Raw genomic sequence first — 15,617 nt, 5'->3', positions numbered from 1 at the left:
TCCAGGACAGGCTCCAAAGCTACAGAGAAACCCTGTCTCGAAAAACCAAAAAGAAACAGGAAAACTGTACAGTTGGAAAACTAACAGGGTATATGCAAAGGAAGTATTATAAATGCATTGATGCATTATAAGATGATGCTGCCTCACCATGAAAATAGAAATATAAACTGGATGCTTTAATCCCAGCACTTGCAGGGTAGAGACAGGCTAAGCTCTTAGTGCTAGGCCAGCCTGGTCTACAGAATGAGTTCCAGGACATGCAGGGCTACATAGAAAGATTATGTCAGGAAAAACAGACACAGAAAGAGAATGGAAATGAGAGTTAAAACTATTGAAACCAGGCTTAGTGGCACCTGCCTGTAATCCAGCACTCAGGATAATGAGGCAGTAGTATTGTGAGTTCGAAGCCAGTTCGAGCTACATAGAAACAGTCTGTCTAAAACCTGTAGCAAAGTACATTGAGATCCACCCCCGTCTGTGTATAGGTGTATACATACAGCACATTTTGATCATATCCAACCTATTACCCCACCCCAACTCCTTCTAGACCCCCAACACATCCTGCTCCCAACTCCATGTTTCTTTTCTTTAAATAACCCACTGAGTCCAATTAGTGCTGCCTGTATGCTCGCAGGCTATCTTCCGGCAGCCTACCAGGGGCCACATCCCTAGAGAAACACTTTTTATGTTCCAAACTGGAAAATATGCAAAAGTTTGATAATGCACTGTTGACATTATGGGAACACTAGAAATCAAAATTTTTTGCTGGTATGAATTGAGCACTAATCTGTACAAGTCGGTATCATCCCTTTGGAGGTAAATTTAGTAATGTAGATTAAAAATTTAAATATATGCATACTTGGTGACCCAGAATTACATGCCTCAATTAGAAAATGTTTTATGTTATTTCATGTGTATGAGTATATATGTATGAGTGCCTTGTATGTATGTCACCACTTGCATTGCCTGATCTCACAGAGGCCAGAAGAGGGCTTCAGATCTCCTAGAACTGGAGTTACAGACAGTTGTGAGCTGTAGTATAGGTGCTGGGAATTCAGCCGGGCGGTGGTGGTGCACGCCTTTAATCCCAGCACTTGGGAGGCAGAGGCAGGCGGATGTCTGTGAGTTCAAGACCAGCCTGGTCTACAAGAGCTAGTTCCAGGACAGGCTCCAAAACCACAGAGAAACCCTGTCTCAAAAAAGCAAAAAAAAAAAAAAAATAGGTGCTGGGAATTGAACCTGGGTCCTCTGGTTAGTTTCTTAACTACTGTGCCATCTCTTCCGCTCCCATTCCTCTGATTTTTATCCTGCACTCCCAAACATAAATGACATAAAATTAGTTATTATAATATTTTAACATTAAAAGAGAAAATATGAAAGTCATCAGAAGAGAACTGGATAAATTATTTATGATTTATCCATAAGATGGAAGACTACCACTATGTAGAAAAATATAATGTACTGATAATGGAAAATCTTGACAATATGTTAGTTTTCAGCAGCTTTATGGAGATTTATTTTATAATTCATACAATTTTACCAATTAAAAAAACATACTTCATGGGACTAGAGATAGTTCAGTGGTTAAGAGCACTTGAGCACTTGTTGCTCTTGCAGGGGACCCTGGTTTTGTTCCCAGCACCTACATGGTGGCTCACAACCTTCTCTAATTATTGGGTACAGTGGTGGAACACACCTTTGATCTCAGAACCTGGGAGTCAGTGGCAGGCAGATCTCTGTGAATTTGAGGCCAGCCTGGTTTACATACTGAGTTCTAGAGCTACATAATGAGACCATGTCTCAAAAAATAAAATATATTTAAAAGTGCTTAAAATTCATGTTACATATATTTTGTTGTTTTGGGGTGGGAGAGGGCTGGGGGGATTAAGACAGGGTTTTTCTGTGTAGCTTTGGAGCCTGCCCTGCCTCATGTAGGCCGGGCTGGCCTCCAACTCACAGAGATCTGCTTGCCTCTGCCTTCCAAGTACTGGGATTAAAGGCATGCACCACCACACCCTCCGTGTTACATGTATTTTACCAAAATAAAAACGCCCACACACATAAACTAAAACAAGCCTTTTTTTAAAATTGAAAATAGGTTCTTTTCTCATACAATATATCCTGATTATAGTCTTCCTCTATGTACCCCTTCCACTTCCTCCCTCCTCCCCTTCCATCTGGATCTGTTCCCTTTCTGTCTCGTTAGAAAAGAACAGGCTTCTAAGAGATAACCACAAAACATGGCAAAATAAAATATAAAAACATGAAGCAAAAACTATCATATCAAAGTTGGACATGACAACCCAACAGGAGGAAAAGTCTCAAGAGCAGGCCCAGGACCCAGAGATCCACTAGTTCTCTCAGACAGGAGCCCCATCAAAACACTAAGCTGATAGCAGAGGACCTGGTGCAGATCCAAGCAGGCAGCTGGGCGGTGGTGGCACATGTCTTTAATCCCAGCACTCTAGGGGCAGAGGCAAGCTGATCTCTGTGAGTTCAAGGCCAGCCTTGTCTACAAGAGCAAGTTCCAGGACAGGCTCCAAGCTACAGGGAAACCCTGTCTTAACAAACAAGCAAACAAACAAAAACAGACCCAAGCTTACTGCTTCAGTCTATGTGAGCTCATATGTGCCTTGCTTAGTCAATTCAGAGAGCCTTGTTCTGCTGGCCTCCATCCCTCTGACATACATGTAGGCAAAACACCCATATATATATAAACCAAAATCAATCAATCTATCTCTCCTCTTTCATTTTTGCTTTTTTTGTTTTTGTTTTTTCTAGACAGTGTTTCTCTGTGTTCCACTCTGACTGTCCTAGAATCTGATCTGTAGACCAGGCTGGTCTCGAACTCACAGAGATCCACCTGCCTCTGCCTCCTGAGTGCTGAGATTAAAAGTGTCCGCTACCACTGACGGGATAACTTTTATGTTTAAGTATACAGTTCAATGAGTTGTGGTTGGTTTGTTTTCAAACTCATGCAGCCATTATTACCACCTAAGTCCAGATTGTTTTTGTCATCTCAAAATAAAAAACCTGTGCCTTTTAGTATCACTGCCTAGCTCCACCCCTGCTGTCTGACCTTAGGCAGCCAGTAATGTGCCTTCTGTTTAAGGCTTTGCCTGGCATTTCATTGAATTGAATTGTGTCATGTATTGTGTGCTTCCTTACATCTTTCACTTAGCATAATGTGTGATGTTCATCTGTGTTTAAACATTTATTGGTCTTTCATTTTCTTTTTTTGGCCTTAAAAGGGAATAATATTGTATGTATATATTGTGTCTTACTTATCTGCTCATGGGTTGATGGTTTTTATAAATAACATTGCAATGAATATTCAAGTGCAAGTTTTTCTTTCATTTTTCTTTGAGAAAGACCTGGGAGGGGAATTGCTGGCCCATAATGGAAACTAGTTGAACCCTTTGAGGAGCTTCGCTTGGTTTTCAAACAGCTGCCTTATTGTACCAACAGTAGTATTCTACTTTCTCTATATTTCTCCTGTACCTTCACAAAGTCTTGTTATTTAATTTAAAAAAAAATATTTTGCCGTGCTGGCAATGACTCCCAGGACCACTTGTGTCCTAGTCGGCAGGTATTCTTCCAGTGAGGTATATCTTAAGCTCTGGTTGCTGCCTTTTTTCCCCTTAAGATGGCAATTCGGTATATCATTGTGGCTTTTCTTTTCATTTCCCCAATGACTAAAGGTTTTTGAATGGTTCTTTTTGTTTGTTTGTTTTTGTATTTTCAAGATAGGGTTTCTCCAAGTACCTGCCTGTCCTAGAACTCACTCTGTAGACCAAACCTGCCTCTGCCTCCTGAGTGCTGGGATTAAAGGCGTGAGCCACCATCGCTAGGCCAAGAGTTTTGTTTTTTTTAATATATCTTTTTGCATTTTCTTTGGAGATAGGGTCTCATGCATTCAATGATGGCCCAGATTGACCTTGAGTTTGTGATCCCCTGTCTTCATCTCCTTCGTGCTAGGATTACCGGCATGCACCATTGAATATGGTTATGAAGTGCCGAGGATTGAGCCCAGGTCTTTGTGCAGGCTAGACTAGCAGTCTGCCAAAGGAGCTATTTTTCCAGCTCCTGTTTTAGTCAGCTGTAAACCTTGAGATATTTGCTGGTTAATACAAGATTGAGATCTTACGTCCATCTTTAACTGGGTTGACTTTCTACTGTTGAGTGTTTAGAATTCTTCTGTATGTTTGATAGAAGTTCCATGTCAAGTATATGAGTTGGAGAAATCCCTCTTTGCTTGTTCTCTATCTGTTTTCTGTGTACATGTCTCTGTTTGTGTTCACGGGCATTGCTAGATATCAAATCCAGCGCCTCACACAAGCCAGTGAGTACTCCACTGCTGCGGAGCTACATCCCCAATTCCTCCTCCTCTTCCTCTTCTTCCTCTGCCTCCTCTCCCTTCTCCTCGTCCTCCTTCTCCATCTGTCTTCTTGAGACATTGTCTCACTGTGTAGCTCTGGCTATCCTAGAGCTTGCTTTGTAGACTGGGCTGGCCTCAAACTCACAGAGTTCTGCCTGCCTCTGCCTCTGAGTGCTGGGATTAAAGATGTGCGCTACAATACACTGCTCAATAGTATCTTTTGAAGTACAGTCAAGTATATTTTTGTGGCTTTTGATTTAAGTTCTGAGATAAGGTTGTCACTAAATAGAACTAGTAAGGTATAGAATTGTTCATATACTAGGTTAATTTGAAGGATGAGAAGAACGTGCATTTGTGCTTGCTTATACTTTCATAGAGAGACTCTAGTCAGTTATATGAGACACTGATAATGAGCAATTAAATTGAGGCTACAAAGATGGTTCTGCAGTTAAGAGAATGTACCGCTTTTGCAGAGGAGCTGACTTTCATCACCTGCACCCACAATAGGCAGCTTATAACCACCTGTGACTTCAGCTCCAGGGGACTCGAACACCTCTGGCTTCCTTGGGCAGCTATTCACATGCATGTGCTTGCATGTGTGTGCACTTACATGCACCACACACACACACATATATACATGATGAAAGGGTAAATCTTGAAGAATGAAATCACATTTGCAGGGAATTTGATTACTGGATATTATTATGTTAAGTGAAATAAGACAAACTTAGGAAGACAAATGCTAAATGTTTTCTCTTATACGTGGAGTCTACATTATAAACATTTGTGCATGTATGTGTGAGTTTGGGTGTAGAATAGAAAATAGCAAGGGAATCTTAAGGGACTATGGTAAGTGGAAGAGGAAGCTCCCTGGGGGAAGGAAGAGACTCAGTCAGAAAGGCAGGAAGCACAAGGAAGGGTGGAGGAGGAAAAAAGTTAATGAGAATGATATGATATAAGTGAATGAAAATACCTCAAGGAAGCCCATCACTTTGTATGTTTTCTTTAAAAATGAATTAATGGAAGGACCCCCCCTTCAGAAATAGACCCTAATAACAATTAATTGTCTCTGTCTAGAAAGAACTGGGAACAGGGCTGTAGAACTAGCTAAGGGGTTAAGAGCACTTGAGCTCCTGCAGAGGGACTCGAGTTTGGTTTTCAGTGCCCATGTGGTGGTTCATAACCATGGGCAAATCCAATTTCTGATGACCTGGTACCCTTTTCTGACTTCCCCAGACACCAGGCACGCATGTTGTGTATATACATATATACAAGCAAAACACTCATACACATGAAAATTACATAAATCTAAAAATATTTTAAAAAGAAAGAACTGGGGACATATGAGAGATGGCAAAGGAGATTACCTTGTGCACCTCTTAATGTTATTCCATTTTGACTCAGATGAAAGTATTCATTATACTGCACATTATATATAATAACAGTGAATTTTAAAATGCAGTGGTTAAGACTAAACCTAGAATTCAGATATCACACTGAGAAAATTACTAAACATGTCCTCAAAAAGGCAAAGCAGTTTCAATTTCAGCAAGATACTGTGTACATATGGTAAAAAGAAAGTCTGATAGTGTAAAACTATAAAAGAATTGGTAGAAATTGGAACAACCTTTTTAGGAAAGACCTGTCTCAGGGTCTTATGAATGTAAGCCGTGATGTTTGACAATATATACCTTACATACACATATAAATTATATATACTATATATGTATGTATGTATGTATGTATGTATGTATGTATGTATGTATGTATAGGGTTGAAACCCAGAAATTTGTACATGCTAATCATATGCTCTAGCTCAGAGACTGAGATTTACCCCAGCTACTTGGATACATTTTTATGTGCATGTGTGCATGCACCAAAGGACAACCTAAAGGTGTTGTTTCCCCAGGACTCATTTGCCTTGGGTTTTGAGACAGGACTCTCTCACTGGCCTGGATTTCACCCAGGAGTTTAGGCTGGCCAGCAGTGAGCCCCAGGGATCTGCTTTGTTTTGCACCCCCTAGAACTGGTTTGCAAGCATATGCCAACACACTTTACATTTTTACATGGATTCTGGGCATTGAACTCAGATACTTTGACAACCAAAGCATATTCGCAGTCCTTTAGATGCATTTTGATTTAGTATTTTTGGCTTGCAATGGGTTTGTTGGGCCATAACCTCACTGTAAGTTGAACATTTGTACTTTGGTGAGGAAGATGGCTAAGCAAAACAGTTACATGGAAATAATGAGTCATGGAGATGCCAGACACATAGGCCTGTGTGGCTACAGAGGAAGAACTTCAATTTTTTTTTTTTTTTTTGGTTTTTCGAGACAGGGTTTCTCTGTAGCTTTGGAGCCTGTCCTGGAACTCCCTTGGTAGACCAGGCTGGCCTCAAACTCACAGAGATCCGCCTGCCTCTGCCTCCCGAGTCTGGTAGTTGCTTCTCTTTTTTCTGTGAACTGATCCTATGGTCTCTTTCTACAGGCTGTGCTGTCCTCCAAACTCTGCTAAGAAGCTCCACGGTGAACCCTTTGTCCCGAGAGAAGCTGTACCCGTGGATTTGTTTCCCCACACCCCACACTGTGAACTGGTACTCCTCTTCACTCGATAAGGCTAGGAGACTGCAGGCTGCTACGGCTGAAGTTTCAGGAACGTCATCAGGTTTGGCCTGTTGCTGCATTGGAGACCATGGATGTGCCTCCCAGGAAACCAGTCTTTGTATCCCCAGCAAGAGTTTAGCTGGCCTCCTCTGAGGCGGATTGAACTATAGTTTGTCATATTTCTTTGGGATTACCCATATTTGCCTAGCTTTGAACGCTCCAAACTCCTTGGATTTCTTACAAAGCAGAAGAAGGGGCTAGGGAACCAGGCGGTGGTGGTACATGCCTTTAATTCCAGCACTGGGAGACAGAGGCAGGTGGATTTCTGTAAGTTCAAGGCCAACCTCATCCACAGAGTGAGTTGCAGAACAGGCTCCAAAGCTACACAGAGAAACTCTGTCTTGGGAAAAAAAAAGGGCGGGGTGGGGAAGCTAAATAGGTCACTTGCTTATTGCACACACACAAGTACCTGAGTTTCGAGTCCAGCATTCACATTCAAATAACAGGTCTGTTCTTCAGTGCTAGGAACTGGAGACAGGGGGATCCTGAGAGCTTTCCTGACCAGCCAGTCTAGCTAAGAAGTGAGCTCCAGCTTCAGTGAGAGACCCTTTCTCAAAAAAAGGAGTTGGAAAATGTTTATCAACTGCTGGCCTCTACAAGTGTAGTCACAGGTACATACATACATACATAATACATACATACATACATACATACATACATGCACATATACATACACACACACTACATACACACAAAAGCAGACAATGTTATGTAGCGATTACAGGGCAGTTAGATTGTCTAGACTTTGACACTTCTAAAATGTCCTTTAATAATGTGCTTATATCCAGGGCAGAAGAAACGGCTCAGCATCACCCAGGCACATATAGCTCTTGCAGAATTCCTAAGCTTGATTGCTGGTACCCACGACAGGCTGCTCACAACTGCCTGTAACTGTAGGCCAGGGGATCCGATACCTTATTCTGACCTCCATGGACACTCGCTCACATGCAGAAACCCATACTCACCCACATGCAAATATACATAATTAACAAAATAGTTTTTTAAAAAATTAAAAAGAAAATGTGGTTATTTCTAGGAATAGTAGCACCATTTATTTCTTACCTGTAGAAGGAGAATTGGTCAGTAGAGATACCCAGAAGGGTTAAGAAACTCTCAAAGTAGGGGCTGAATACTTCTGATTGTGCTGAGTGTTATGGGGGAAGACAGCATCAGAAGCCTCTAGTAATCCAGAACACACTATAATAAAGTGGATATTGAGACCAACTGTATTCACTCATCTGTAGTCCATGAACTTTTCAATTCTGGAATTGTCCTTGGGTGGTTGCCTAGCCATTTATGCTATATATTTTGAACACTCATGGTTGGAAGCCAAGGAAGTTAGCATGTGTGGCCAGACTTACAACATAATAATCAGCTCAACAGGTAATTAAAATTTGTCTTATTTCTAAATGCTCTGAAAGCAGACTGCTTCTCAAAAGAAGATAGCTGTTAAAACTTATAAAAAAATATTGTATATTTTTGCGGTAGCATCTGTCTTAGTGTTCTGTTGCTGTGAAGAGACACCATGAAGAAGGCTACCCTTATAAAAGAAAGCATTTAAGTGGGGGCTTGTGTGCAGTTACGAAGGGTTAGCCCATTATCATCATGGTAGAGAGTGTGGTGGCACAAAGGAAGGCAAGGTTCCAGAGCAGTAGCTCAAGGCCCCCTCCCAGTGACACACCTTCTCCAACAAGGCCGTACCTTTTTCTCTTTTCTTTCTTCCTTTCTTCCTTTCTTCCTTTCTTCCTTTCTTCCTTTCTTCCTTACTTCCTTCCTTCCTTCCTTCCTTCCTTCCTTCCTTCCTTTCTTTCTTTCTTTCTATTTATTTCCCAGCCCCATCAGTTTTCCCTCCCTCCCTCCTTTCCTTCCAAATCCTTACCTAATACCCTCCCCTATCTAGTATTCCTCCTTTCTCTTTAGAAAAGGGCAGCCTCCCGTGTATATCAGCCAGCCCTGACATATCAAATTGCAGTAGGACTAGACACCTCTTCGCCTATTAAGGCTAGACAAGGCAACCCAGTAGGAGGAAAGGGTCTCCAAAAGCAGGTAGCAGCCAGATAGTCCCTGCTCCTGTTAGGAGTCCCACAAAAAGACCAAGCCACACAACTGTAACATATGTGCAGAGAGTCTAGGTCAGTCCCACGCAAGCTCCCTGGTTGTCAGTTCAGTCTCTGTGAGCCCCCGTGAGCCTAAGTTAGTTGATTCTGTGGGTTTTCTTGTCGTGTCCTTGACCCCTCTGACTCCTACAATCCTTCCTCTCCCTCTTAACGGGATTTCCCAAGGTCTGCCTAATGTTTGGCTGTGGGTCTCTGCGTCTGTTCCCGCTAGTTTCTGGGTGAAGCCTCTCTGATGACCATTGGTCTAGGCAGCAAGTATAGCAGACTGTCATTAGACATCATCACTGTGACTTTTTGCCAGTCATCTTTGGTTCTATTCTAGGTCTCTGGGCTGTGCAGCCTCTGGGACTGAGCATACAAATCTATGCCTATGGGGCATTTTGTCATTCAGACCACCATAGGATGTCATGTATTCCAGGATGTCTTCCACACAATACAGCCAAGAATGGCCTTTAGCTTCTAATCATCCTGCTTCTGTCTCCTGAGTTCTGTTTCATTTTCATGTGTGTACAATCAGACTTAATTTTTATGTCATGCTGGAAAATTGAACCCAGGGCTTTGCCCATGCTAAGCAAATACTCTTATCAATAGAGGTTCATTTCCAGCCTGCTTTGTTGGTGTTTTGAATCAAGGTTTCAATTAGCCTAAGGCTGGCCTCAGACTCCTTATGTAGCTAAGGCTGATCTTTACCCCTCATATTATATTGAATTATATTATGACTATGTGCCACTACTCACAACTAATGTTGTACATTACTTTCGGAGATAGTCAGGTGCAGCAGCAAGAAGAGACATGGAAGTTCAAGAACACAGCATAGTGTACATTCATAGTGCTAGAGTATGAAGTTTGCCACAGGTCTACATAGGGAAGACACCAGAATCATCAGCAGGCAGAAGGCAGATATGAGGGAAAGGTTTAGGCAGTGTTATTCTTTGGGTTTTCCTCAGGAAAGGTGGAGAATTGACAGCAGTTTATGTCCAACTAATTTGAACAGTTTTGACAGGTCTTTCAGCTATAGGGGTGGCCTCTAGTGGCCTGTGATGCTAAAGGTAGAAGAGTGTTGCCTTTCTGGATATTCGGGGTGGTTGCAGGAAGTATGATCTAAAATGGTTGTTTTATTCTCCAGAGATATTGTTGTTTAGACCTGGAAATGTTCCTGAAGGCCCAAGTGTCAAAAGTTTGTTCTTCGCCTGTGGCACCATTGGGAGGTCATGGAACTTTTAGATGGTAGGGTCTAGTGCAATGGTTCTCAACCTTCCTAATTCTGCAACCCTTTAGTACAGTTCCTCATGTTGTGTTGACCCCCCCAACCATAAAATTATTTTCATTGCTACTTTATAACTGCAATTTTGCTACTGTTATGGATCATAATGTAAATATCTGATATGCCACCCTTGTGAAAGGGTTATTTGATCCCAAAGGGACTGTGACCCGCAGCTTGAGAACCGGTGATCTCATGGAAGGAAGTTAGATCATTGATAGGAATATTGGGTTCCTGCTCCTTTCTTCTCCCTCTCTTTACTTCCTGGCTATCATGGAGTGACAAGCTTTTTCTCTACCATATGTTCCTTTGTCCTGCTGATGTGACTTGCTACCAGCCCAAAAGCAATGGGCTAAATGGCCGTGGACCAGAAATGTGAGCTAAAACAAGCTTTCAAGTTGTTTATCTTAGGAATCACGTTTCAGTGATGGAATGCTGACTAACATAGCTTTGGGCTCAGCCCTTTCTGTCTCCACAAAGTGACTAGCCCTGCGGGGGCTGGTAGAATCTTTAGCCACAAGGTTAATCAAGATGTCAAGACAACATTGTATACAGAAATACACACACTACACAGGACAGTACATACTCACTTAAAACATTAGAAGGGATCTGGGTTTCAATGCTTATGCCTGTAATCCCAGTAACTTGATAGACAAATGCAGCGGACTAGCTGTGAGCTCAAGGCCAGTCTGGACTACACACAGATTCATTTTTGCGGGGAAAGGCCCAGGGATCAGCCTTCTTTTCTTCCTTTACATTTTTTCATAGCACATAGTTATTAGACAGCTTGTATTTCATAAGGATGTTTTCTTTTTGTTTTTTAAAAATGTTTTAGTTCTTTTGGGTTCTTTTGCTATTTGGGCTATTGCTCTTGGAGATTTCTTTAAGAACTTTGTCTTTATACAGCGTATATAGTACCATTACATAAGGACATCTTCATTTAACAATACACTTATACACTGGCCATCTCTTCCCCCTGCAAAGCCTCCTCACTCCATTCATGTTAGTTTCTTTTTCTTTTCATCACCTAGACAGTTCTCGATTCTACTTTTAGGTCATATCTAATTGTATATATATTTAAACTCTATGAATCACATGTGAGAGAAAACATGGTATTTGTCTTTCCAAGACTGACTTAATCTGCCCAACACTCACTTGCCTGCAAACTTTTAAAGTATTTTTTTATTTTTTAATTTATTTATTTATTAAGGATTTCTGCCTTCTCCCCGCCACCGCCTCCCATTTCCCTCCCCCTCCCCCATCAAGTCCCCCTCCCTCATCAGCCCGAAGAGCAATCAGGGTTCCCTGACCTGTGGGAAGTCCAAGGACCGCCCACCTCCATCCAGGTCTAGTTAGGTGAGCATCCAAACTGCCTAGGCTCCCCCAAAGCCAGTACGTGCAGTAGGATCAAAAACCCATTGCCATTGTTCTTGAGTTCTCAGTAGTCCTCATTGTCTGCTATGTTCAGCAAGTCCGGTTTTATCCCATGCTTTTTTCAGACCCAGGCCAGCTGGCCTTGGTGAATTCCCGATAGAACATCCCCATTGTCTCAACGTGTGGGTGTACCCCTCGCAGTCCTGAGTTCCTTGCTTGTGCTCCCTCTCCTTCTGCTCCTGATTTGGACCTTGAGATTTCTGTCCTGTGCTCCAATGTGGATCTCTGTCTCTGTCTCCTTTCATTGCCTGATGAAGGTTAATATTCAGGAGGATGCCTGTATGTTTGTCTTTGGATTCACCTTCTTATTTAGCGTCTCTAGAATCGCAAATTATAAGCTCAATGTCCTTTATTTATGGCTAGAAACCAATTATGAGTGAGTACATCCCATGTTCCTCTTTTTGGGTTTGGCTTACCTCACTCAGGATGGTGTTTTCTATTTCCATCCATTTGTATGCAAAATTCAAGAAGTCCTTGTTTTTTACTGCTGAGTAATACTCTAATATGTATATATTCCACACTTTCTTTATCCATTCTTCCATTGAAGGGCATCTAGGTTGTTTCCAGGTTATGGCTATTACAAACAATGCTACTATGAACATAGTTGAGCATATACTTTTGTTGTATGATAGGGCCTCTCTTGGGTATATTCCCAAGTATTTTTATTTATGGTTAAAAACCTTCAGTTGGTATCCTTTATCAATTTCCTTGGGTTGGGACATCAGGTATTACTATTCTTAACATGTACCCTCCATACATTTTGTGATTCTAATATGCTGCCAAAGCTGAGCACCAGTACTCTAGATGAGGCTTTACTTTTCCAGTGTGTTCTTTGGACCAGCAGCTTTGGCATCACTTGAGCCAGTTAGAAGCATAGACTTTTAGACTTCATTCAGCTGAATTAGGTCCTCTGGGGCTGGCATCCAGAGATGTGTTTTACCATCACTTGCTGGTGATGGCTGATGCACACTCGAGTTACAGAACCCCTAACTTTTAGCCTTGGTTGCACACAAATCACCGAAGGACCTTTCGTGACACTTGTTTGTATGTTTATATGTGTGTACATGAGTGTGGCAGTCAGAGACAACTTGCGGGAGTTCATTTTCTCCTTCTACTGGGTAGATACTAGGGATGGAACTCAGATCATCAAGGTTGGTGGCAAACACCGTTACCCTCTGAGCCATCTCACTAGCCCCTGGAAACCTCTTAAAACAGACTTTTGAACAGAACATCTTCAGATAGTTCTGTCATTCATTATGAGTGTGGCCTCAGCACCACTGTTTTCAAAGCTTCCCAGACAATTCTCACACGTGTATGGGTGTGGTGGGAATCCTTGTCTTTGGTTTTTGTCTCCAAGATGGTGTTGATGTATTAAATAAAAGTGCACATCAGGTCGCAGATATTCTTCCTCACTAGACCCAGGCAGGGCCTCTGGATAGCACTCTGGGTCCCTGTAAAGCATTTAGTTTTGCATGTCTTCCATAATTGTTTTGGTGGGTATGCTGGTAAGTTTTTGTTGTTTTTGTTTGTTTGTTTTGTCAGCTTGACACAAAGTAGAGTTATTGTGGGAAGAGGGAGCCGCTGGAGAAGATATCATTCATCAGGCTGACCCGTGAGTGTGTCTCTGGGGCATTTTCCTGGTTGATGATTATTGTGGGCAGCTCAGCCCACTGCAGGTGGTCCTAGGTTGTATAAGAAAGCAAAGTGGGCAAGCCACGAGAACCAGCCCGGAAGCAGTGGTCTCTGCTTCAGGTTCTCCTTTGGCTTCCTCCATCTGTAAGCTAAAATAAATTCTCTTCTCCCCAAGTTCCTTCTGGTCCTGGCCTTTATCTCAGCAGTAGAAAACAGATGACAGCAGTGGGTATGGGAGAAATGGGGTTTCATGCCATCAGCTGCTGGTAATTCTAGACGAGTCATAAAATCAACCCTCATATACTCATGGAGAAAGTGAGGCCACCTTCATCTTAAAGTAGGACAGTTGTTTTAAGTTATTTATCCTCGGGCTTCTTCCTGTCTTTCAGAACTGGCTGCTTCTCACTAATCACGTTTTAAAGTTGCTGAAGGCAGGCAAGATAGCTCAGCAGATAAAGGCACTTGCTGCCAAGGCAGTGAGTTCAATTCCCAGGCCCCACATGGTGGAATGAAAGAACTGACTCTGACAGGCTGTTCTCTGAGCGCCCCATGTGCACCTCCTGAATACATAAATGCATGTAATAAAAGAGGTCTATTTTCAAAATTAAAATGCCAATTTTGCAATGGCCCATTTTTTGGTTGTTGTTGGGTTGAAACAGGGTCTTGCTGTATTACCCTCGTTAGTGTCCTCTTGCCTCAGCTCCTCTGGTGCCAGGGTTGCAGGTGTGAGCCACCACTCTGCTTTTGCCATTGCTCTTGTGTCACTTCCGGAGTTTTAGCACCCACGGTTTTTCCCAGACTCGTCTGTACATTCTAATCATGTGTGTGCTCATGCGGCACCTTGCATGTGGCAGTCAGAGGACAACTTGGAGAAGTCAGTTCTCTCCTTCCATCATGTGGTGCCTGGGGTTGAACTCGGGTTGTTGGGCTTGGCCGCAAGCACCTTTACCCACTGAGCCATTTTGATGGCCCTTCAATGATGCTTTTAAAAGCCTTCTAGTTTGCTGTCACTAGAAATGTAGAGGAACATCTTTGTGCCATTCCACAGTGTCAGAATTTATTGAATAAACTCACAAGGTTTAGCAGTTTTAATGACAATTTGTCACAAAACCTAGCTACCTTGGAAGCCTGGGTGAGATGAATGCAAGTTCGTTTATTCCAATCTTTCCGACTATCATGGCATACAGCACACAGATCCATCCATATATCTCTGGGTACGTGTATGGGTTACAGAATGAATACAAGTTAAAGAGGCTGCCGCAGAGTTTGAGAGGTTTCAGCAGTGGGCTCAGAAAACGTCTATGTTGACAAGACAATGAACCAACCAGTGCTGGGAGGCAGCTGCTCAAGTATTGGAGCAAAATTAGTGTTCAGCTGTGAGGTTAAAAGGCAGACTGGGTGGAGAGCAAGAAATGGTGGGGTAGGGTTAGGCCCAGATGGGCAAATAAATAGGTGGATAGCAGGCAATTGAATAGGCTTTCTCAACAGTAAGGGACCAAACCATGTCAGGGAATCATTGGTCTTTGCCATGGCCATGCCAGGTATCAGATGATAGGTGGGTATGGGGCCATGCCATCACAGTGTTAGGTGTCCATCACTTTATGGGGTCCAAGTGATGGAGGTACACCCTTAGTCTAGTGTACTTGCTAAGTTTGTTGTTCTTTTGTTTTGGTCTTTGGAGACAGGGTCTCTCTTTATACCTCTGGCTGTCCTGGAACTTACTCTGTAGACCAGACTGGCCTCACACTCACAGAGAACTCACAGTGGTGGCGCATGCCTTTATTCCCAATACTCAGGAGGCAGAGGCAGGTGAATTTCTGTGAGTTCAAGGCTAGCCTGGTCTACAGATTGAGTTCCAGGACAGCCAAGGCTATGCACAAAGAAACCCTGTCTCGAATATATATAGTCTCCAAGGGCAGTGCACAGCTCAAAAGCCACTGTTCAATACAGCAAGGAGTCACTTAGGGTAAGACATAATGGCCAGATCTCAATATAGCTAACAGGACTTGAGGTGGTCATTCTGACCTAATTGGTGTAGGCTATGGTCCAAATATCTGAACTTTTTGACATTTTGTTTGTGAGCCTAATACTTAACAGTTGAGCCATCTCTCCAACCCAGTATATGAATTTTT

General features: G+C 42.5%; 1 protein-coding gene across 1 annotated transcript in view; it reads left to right on the top strand.

Moving 5' to 3' along the window:
* Trmt2b (tRNA methyltransferase 2 homolog B) overlaps window positions 1-8,407 on the top strand; it is a 50,592-nt gene extending 42,185 nt beyond the window's left edge. Inside the window, exon 14 of the mRNA XM_013350554.2 lies at window positions 6,866-8,407. Within this exon, the coding sequence (XP_013206008.1) occupies window positions 6,866-6,992 (127 nt within the window). The 3' untranslated portion in view covers window positions 6,993-8,407. The remainder of the gene's footprint in view (window positions 1-6,865) is intronic.
* The last annotated feature ends 7,210 nt before the right edge of the window (window positions 8,408-15,617 follow it).

This window comes from Microtus ochrogaster, chromosome X (assembly GCF_000317375.1).
Source record: "Microtus ochrogaster isolate Prairie Vole_2 chromosome X, MicOch1.0, whole genome shotgun sequence".
Lineage (NCBI taxonomy): Eukaryota > Metazoa > Chordata > Mammalia > Rodentia > Cricetidae > Microtus > Microtus ochrogaster.
This window is presented reverse-complemented; position numbering and strand designations above follow the sequence as displayed.